The 8,257-nt window shown below is 42.3% G+C and overlaps 1 protein-coding gene across 1 annotated transcript; it reads right to left on the bottom strand.

Annotated features, from left to right (window-relative positions):
- Positions 1 to 4,087: 4,087 nt before the first annotated feature.
- On the bottom strand, positions 4,088 to 7,639 carry bsk146 (brain specific kinase 146). The gene is made up of 5 exons (XM_071535939.1): positions 7,468 to 7,639; positions 6,566 to 6,768; positions 5,302 to 5,493; positions 4,498 to 4,852; positions 4,088 to 4,392 (listed from the first exon to the last, which is right to left on the bottom strand). Exons 1-5 carry the CDS (start codon positions 7,637 to 7,639, stop codon positions 4,088 to 4,090), a joined length of 1,227 nt encoding a protein of 408 aa, XP_071392040.1.
- Positions 7,640 to 8,257: the final 618 nt, after the last annotated feature.

Genomic DNA, 8,257 nt, shown 5'->3' with positions numbered 1-8,257 from the left:
TCCACCTCTTTGCGAGTCGGAGGTCATGTAATTGTCAAAAATAAATATTTTGTTCAACGTTGTCCTTTCCGCAGAAGATTTGTGTTGTTCTTGGGCGTCAAATCTTGTTTCCTTTGATCGGCTTGTGCAGTGGGTTTCTTATTCAATCTCAAATGTTATATCCAGAGCATTACAGACTGTATGGAATCCTAATGCAAACATCACTACAAATTCATTCAGTCCCCTAGGTGCTGGTGTTAGACATGCAGCTGCACACTGTGCTGTTTGGCTGCTAACTGACCACTAGCATACAAATGATGATGTGATGTAATTTGAGGCAATCAGAAAAGACTCTGCCTGCATCTCCTACATTGTCCTGGAGCATCACACCAAGGTTGGGGCCATTCATGAACTGAATCGAGAATACATGGTCAATTCCAATTCCTGGAATTGGAATTGGAATTGCACCCAGCTCTAAGTAAACAGAATTGGAATTGAATTGGAATGACAGTAAACAGAATTGAAATCCATCAAATTCCATGAAATTCCACTTCTAAATTAGGTTTTCTTGACTTGCTAAATATTATAAATCAAATATTATGAATGGAATAAAAGACAAGTTCAACAAATCAAATACATTCAATCATAATGTATGTATTATGATTACATGTTCTGCATCAAGTACCACCATCGAATGGTCCCTTTAACATTTTATGACATTTAGTATTGATAATGTAATGTGTAGTCTCAGATTTGTGGTAAGAAAAAAACAAAAAAACATTAAGTTCCAATTGAATTCCAATTGTTTCCTCTAGGTTTTTTCAAATTCCAATTCCAATTCCTCAGTTTAGAATTGGAACTGCTGAGTTCATTCATGAATTGACCCCAACCCTGCATCACACGGTGAAACCCTGGGGGAAAAAAACAAACAAGACAAAACTCCCAACCAAACATCACTCCAACAAGAATTCTCAGTTTATTTGTCGACTAAATCGGAGCTTACAGGAAGACAGTTGTATTGCAAAGACAGAACCGGATACGAGTTCTAGTGCTGTGTTCCAATCTACTCACTAAAACGCCACTAAAACCATGGTGCTTCGAAAATTATGCCACTGGACAGAAAGACACGGGAACTCCATTACACGGCTTGCAACACGTTACGTCATGGTGGAGCTGAGCAGTGACCGACTCGGGCGTCAGGAGGAAGACTCCTCCTCGTTCTTCCTCCTAACTCAGGTGTCCTCAGCTGCAGCGGTGCGTTTACTGACCCCTGATCTTTGTTTCACATCACTTTACTAAAAGATATCCAACTTAACAAGTCATTTAATCTTCAACCGAGTCTTAAAATCTTGATTTTCTTGGAACAGGTGAGGATTTGGTGAGATTATTTCACTTGATTCCGTTGAAAATCAGCTTCGATCCAAGAATTTTCTTCAATCAAGTGTAATGTTCTTGATTTAGGCTGAGTAATCTCTCTTATTCTATTTTGCTTCAAGATACTTGACACTCGTTTCTAGGAAGTTCCTGAAACAAGTGAAACTGAATTGGAAACAAGTGGAATTATCTCCAGTTTTCACATATTTTAAGAACAATGTTAAGACTGAATATGAGAATAAATGACTTGAAAATGATTTTTTTCCTGCATTGCAGATTCACATGGGAAGTGCTTAAGAGGAAAGGGTCGTCATGAGGTATTGGAGGGGGAATACTGAGCAGAACGCTGTAAGAGAGGGACATGATGAGGTATTGTAGAGGCCAGTGAAGGTAGATCGGTCTCATCTTAAACACTTGAACCCAGTTGAATCTGACGTCGCTGTTCCAGAACCAGCGTGAATGAAAACAGCACCGCTACAGTGTTCGGATCAGGACCGCCCTTTGTTCCGAGTCAGCAGGCTGCCCGATGAGGTCAGAGATTGTCACAAGATGTAGTCATTTGCATACCGGCTCACTGATCTGAGAGCAGCTTTGTGAATAAAGAGTCTGAACTGAATCCTTGATCCCTGTTCAAAGCCATTAAGCAGATCAAAGTTGAGGCATTTGACTTTAACAAGATAAAGACACATTTTCCTCGCAGCTCTACTATATCTATATCTATAGAACTACAGCTTGTGACAAGAGAAAGCAATGAGCAGTTTTTCACAACAGAGCTTCAGCACATACATAAGTTCATGCAGATTTATGTCCGGAAATCGCGACGCACAAAATGCCCATTCCCCACGCATGATCCAATGCTCTTCACTTTTTTTTTCTCTTCAAATTATTTTGGTAATATTTATGATAAGCCAAAGAAAGTAATGGTTTACTTTTTTCTCCTTATTTTTAGCTTGGCAAAAACCTAAGAAAATCCGCTCTAGACTTCGAATTTCAAAGCAAAGTTTTCTCCTAAAAATAACGTTTGAGACTTTTATTTTGAAACAACGCCTCTCGCTGTATGTCTTTCATGCTTAGCGTAAAGTATTTTTCTGTTCCTAAAAGGTGGTGAGATGGATACACAACATTAACAGCATACAAATACAACACACTGAATAAAAACTAATTATTGTTCTGATTTTTAGCCCTAGGATGTCTCGAGAGATCATAACAGCAATATTCACTCTGGGACATAATGCAAGAAATTGTGCTACAGCAAAAATTCCACATCACAACATTTTACAATTGTTTTTTTTTTCATGTTTGTTTGTTTTTTGTAAAGCCAAAGTCAAATTTTCATAAAGATATGTTGGAGCTATTCATCATGCAATTTATAAAATGTGACCGCGTACTTCTTCTTTAATGAGTTTTTTCAGATCGAATTGAAAATGCTAAATGAGCAATTTTTTTTCGTTTCTTTTCAGACTTGTCAAACATTTCAAATTAAAGAGAAACTATACAAAAACAGAATTCCGAGAGCGCGCGTGTAGAAAATAGTCTTTCAACCATGAAGTAGATATGTTTGACGTGAAGAATGGGGGTAAAGTAAAGAGACATCAGAAGCCTTCTGTCTGCCCGGTCTGAGGCTCAGGAGGGACATCTTGGTTTGCGGCCAACAGCGGGAAAATATTCCCTCTAGAAAGCATTGAATCAAAATGAATACTTTACCTCTCGCCATCTGCTGGCCTCGAGCGCTCCAGCTTTGATATGTACATCTATTGATTCAATTATGTACAGCAGCCACCCAAACATGTTGCTCAAACAAGTGGATTTGGCACAGGTTTGTCCCCAAATGCCTCGTTACTTAGTGAAGTGAAATCAAACAGAAAAAAAAAACACAAACAAAGCTACTTTACAAAACCAATAGAAAAAATAGAGTCTGGAGTCTTTTTCGATTCAAATAAATACTAGAATTCTCAAAGCATAAAAGGAAAATAAATCCACTTAGTCATCTTTTTGGATTCATACGACACAGTGATATACGCACAGACACACTCGCACTTTCACATTTTGTTACACATGAGACGTTTAAAACCACCGTTCGCTTTGTTTTTTTTGTCTTTCATGGTCTTTCCATGGACTGTGTTTTTAAGTCGGCTTCAAAAATACAAATCAGTAGAACTTCTCTTTGTCCCTTGGCTTTGTCGAAAAACGATACCCAGTCTCATCCTGGAAAGATCGCACAGAATCTCTGCCTCTATTTGCTTTTCTTCGTTTTCTTTCGTTTTTTTTTGCTGAAAATATTGCTTTAAGAAATACATTTTGGTCTTCTTTTCAGATGGTTTTTAGTGACGGATTCTCGGATGGAAGCAATTTGGAACGTTTCCTCTGGGTTTCATTCGATTGGACGTTCTAACCGGTGGCCCGTTCCCGCAGAAACGTAGCCCGATCTTCTTGAAAAATGTCCCGCTCTTGTGTGAGGAAACCTGACCAAAGACTGTCATGAGGAATGTGCGCATTCTTCAAAGCAATAGGCAAAAAGACCTTCTGTCTTCTGTCAGTGCGTACAACAGTCTTCCATTCGTGTGCCGTTCCTTTCCCAAGGTTTGTACAACAGGATACGCTTGTATACTTATTGTCTGTGTGTGTGTGCGTGTGTTGGGTGTGTGTATTTCCGTGCATGCATGTTGACGTGGAGAGTGAGCGGTATAAAAGTGTGCACCAGTGCGTCCGCCACAACGTCTTTCGTCCGACGCGCTCAGACGCAGATCTCGATGGGCGTGGCCACCAGCATGCGCCCCCCCGGCGAGTTGTTCTCCCGCGGCATGCGCTCGTAGCTGTTGGTGGACGACACGGAGCTGGTGGTGGAGACGGACACGAAGTGGTGGCCGCCGCCGCCGCCGCCGCCGCCGCCCGGCTCCATCATCCCCGCCTTGGTGCCGCCGCTCCCCCTGTCCACCGCCACGGGAGACAGCGGCGAGAGAGTCTGCTGCTTCATCCGCTCCACCAGCAGCTCTTCGTCCTCTTCCCCGGACGACGACGACGAGATGGTGCCGTCCGCCTCTCCGCGGATTCCACCTCCTCCTCCTCCACCTCCGCCTCCACCTCCTCCGACCCGCTCCCGCTCCCGCTCCCTCTCCCCGCCGCCGCCTCCCGCCGCGCCGTTGCCGTTGTTGTTCTCCACGTCCAGCATCCAGGAGTGGCTGAAGTAGCCGAACACCTCTTTGACGGAGCAGCGGCGGTCCTGCTCCACGGAGAGCAGCCGGCGGAACATGCGGAGGGCCTGCTCGGTGAAGCGGCGCCACTGGGACGGCACGGCGTTCGTCCTCCGCCTCTGCCAGCGGATGAACTCCTGGTAGAAGGAGTCGGAGGGCAGCGCCTTCTCCCAGGGGAAGTTGCCGGTCAGCATGCAGAAGAGCAGCACGCCGAAGGCCCACACGTCCGTGCTGTAGTCCACGCAGAAGCCCTCGTGGCGGGACACGTCGCACAGCTCCGGGGCGGTGTAGGGGATAGTGCCGCTCACCTGGAGGGGAAACCCAGCGGGTCATATGAAGTATGAAATGAAACATGAGACATCAAGAGGTGCTTGAGCTGCCGAATGTCCCGTAATGTTCCTCATTAAAAAGCATCTAAACCCCAAACCCAAATCTGTGGTGAAGCCTGACATCTAATGGCGAAAAGTAGGGTACTGATTACTGAACTGGCCATCTGCTATTGGTTGGTCTTTGCTTGCCAGGTGATGTCACCTTCTATAGAGTACAACAGGTGGTGGCATCACCTGGCAAGATCAGCCAATAGCAGAAGGCCAGTTCAGTACCCTACTTTTCACCATTAGGCTTCACCACAGATTTGGGTTTGGAGTTTAGTTCCTCTTTAATACACAAATTTATTCAGAACTACTGTTCATGTATTGTCAGTCAGTTTTTACCAACAATAATCTGATCCTACTTCATTTTCATTTTAGTTACTCACCCTTTTGACCGGGGAGCCGGCTCGGCGGGTCATGCCAAAGTCGGAAAGCTTGACCTTGCGGCACTCTCGGTCAAAAATGAGGATGTTCTCAGGCTTGATGTCCCGGTGGACCAGCTTCTTACAGTGCAGGTAGTCCAGGGCGATGGCTACCTGGTGCACACAGCGCTTCGCCACGGCCTCAGGAAGACCAACCTGAAGGACGTGAGCAGAGAGATGTTAAGCCCAAATCCAAGCCCAATGCCCAAGTCATTTAGTGTCATATTCAGTCTCTAAGGAATACAGAGAGTTTTTGGGAGATTGGTCTGGTGGTCTTACTTACCCTTTAAGTGACAAGAAAATAGACACCAAAATCCCCGGTAGATCATTCGCTCCATTGCTTTATGCTAATACTTTAGCATATGCTATGTTGACTGATAGTAGGCAACTAACATCTTCCAATGTAAGAAGACAGTTGTTATGGCCTGTGATTAATATATTTAAGACATGTAATATCATTAGCTCAATATACCTGATGTATCCTGGTTTATTTTTGGAACTATTTCAGGTGAGCAGCCATTTATTCATCCGCTGCGCAGTGATTTTAGCCGTACACAGTCTCCCATCACCCACCATGTTCATTTTCTCTGAAAACAAAACAAGTCACACTCCAAGTCTCGTGGGAAGAGAGACCTTCCAACAGGGAAAGTAGTCCCTGGTAGCTTAAAACTGTATGTTATTTTTGTGTCATGTCTCCTATACATTTTACCAATGTACATATTTAAAATTACTTACCAATGAATATTAGAGCCGTTACAAGTTGTCATTTTCTCCGTTTTGAGATAATGCTAGGCAACTATCACTGAACACAGTGTATGCTAAAGTGTTAGCATGGAGCACCAGAGCAAATGATCTACTGGGGACACATGGAGGATTTTGATGTCTGTGTTCTCATTACTTTACAGGTAAGTTAACCAGTTTTCTGAAACTCAGTGTGTTCCTTTAAAATATTTCTTAAAACAAAAAAATATGCCAATGGGGTGTTTACAATACAGCTTAAAGAAGTTTCACATGATTCAGGAAAATTCATTTCAAGTTCATTTGAATTGGAAACAATGAACTTATCTCACCCCACTGGCATATTTTCTCACTTATTTTTAAAAGAATAAATTTTTAGAGACTCAAAAGAACTTGAGATGGATATTTTTTGCAGCGAATGGGCTGGTCCGTGACTCAAAATCAATGGTGCAGTTGCAACACCAGAGAACAGTAACAGCGATGGCAGTACCTGTGGAGGAATGATGTCGAAGAGATCCCCTGCCAGGGCGTACTCCTGCGCGAACACGTAGTACTCGTCCGTCTCGAAGGCGATGCCGAACATGTTGATGATGAAGGGGCAGGGAGACAGGTAGAGAGAGATGCTGTACTCCCGCAGGAAAGACTTCAGCTTGGTCGTCTTCTTCTTCAGGAACTTCAGGGCCATTTTTGTACCTTTTGGGGGGAAACGGGAGAGAAATAATCACGTGTGTTGTATTTTTATAGAAAACAGGTAGTTGCAGTCCTCAGTTCTGATATTTTGAATCAGGATGAAGTTGTTATACCATTGATCACATAACAGTTAATTTAAATACTAATGATGATGATATTATAAAATGTAAACACACACTTGTGACCACATAACAGTTCATTTAAATATTAATTATATGATATTATAATATATAAACACACACTTGTGACCATATAGCAGTTCATTTAAACATTAATTATATGATATTATAATATATAAACACACTGTGTCCACCTAACAGTTCATTGTAATATTAATGCGCTACCCAAAAATCCACTCATACTTACCACTTTGTTTAGCTACTGTTCATGAACCATATTGCTATGTGGAAAATTCACATTTAGCTACTACTGATTAAAAAATGAAAGATTTCTTCAAGATTTACATTCTTTTTTATTACAATAGCCCGTTAAAAAGCAATGAGGATGTGATTTGCACTGATTTTAGACCAGCTGAGAGGGTTTTACTCCACTTGACGTGCCTCTTAGTTGTTCTATAATCACTGTAAATCACAGCCTTGAGTGGCTTACTAAGTATATGCTTGTCAGCCTGTGTGCGTGCATGTGTGTGTGCATGTGTGTGTGTGTGTGTGTGTGTGTGTGTGTGCGTGCGTGCTCCCTCACCTCTGATCTTGTGGATGACCAGGTCCACCTTGCCGTAGGTGCCCTTGCCCAGCTCCCGGATCACCTCGTAGTACTTGTTGACCTCCAGCCTCTCCAGGTTCTGGGCTGCGATCAGCTGCAGCTCGTCCAGGATGTCCATGTTGGCGCGCGACACCAGCGGAGAGGAACTCATGCCGGGGACTGGTTCAGGGGACGGACCGGTGGGGGGGGGAACAGACCAGGGGGGGGGGACGGACGCTCAGGCGGGACAAGAGCAGCGGCTAACAGCTGGTGTCACTGCAGACCAAGACACAAGAAGCAACTTGGTTAATGTTTAAATTGAGTGAGTAGATTGATGAAGAAAAACTGAAGTAGTAGTTATATTATTACTATTACTACTAGGGATCGGACGATATATCGAGGTTCAATATATCACGATACAAAAACATGACAATACATATTGTTTGAAATTGTTGTTTACATGCCAATGGCATTGCTAGAAACATTTGTGCCTCAGAAATAAACAGAATTCTGCAGTCATACTTTGTTGTTATTGAACTTTTATTTATTGCATTGTATCATGGTTGTATTGAATTGTATCATGTGATAATCATATGGTCCCATACTTACTACTACTACTACTATATAATAATATATTTTTAATTATAATTATTTAAAAAGTTTATCATTATAGAAGTATAAATTATTATTCTTAGTAGTAGTATTAGTAGTAGTGGTATGTATATATAAATAATATCTATATAAATGTAAATATACATAAATAATGATATATAGCTATATATATAATGCA

This window comes from Centroberyx affinis, unplaced genomic scaffold (assembly GCF_046629955.1).
Source record: "Centroberyx affinis isolate AG114_WGS23_722 - 3 ecotype Tasmania unplaced genomic scaffold, CSIRO-AGI_Caff_v1 ptg002793l_1, whole genome shotgun sequence".
Taxonomy (NCBI): Eukaryota; Metazoa; Chordata; class Actinopteri; order Beryciformes; family Berycidae; genus Centroberyx; species Centroberyx affinis.
The sequence above is the reverse complement of the archived record's forward strand: the minus strand, read 5'-3'. Positions and strand labels throughout refer to the sequence as shown.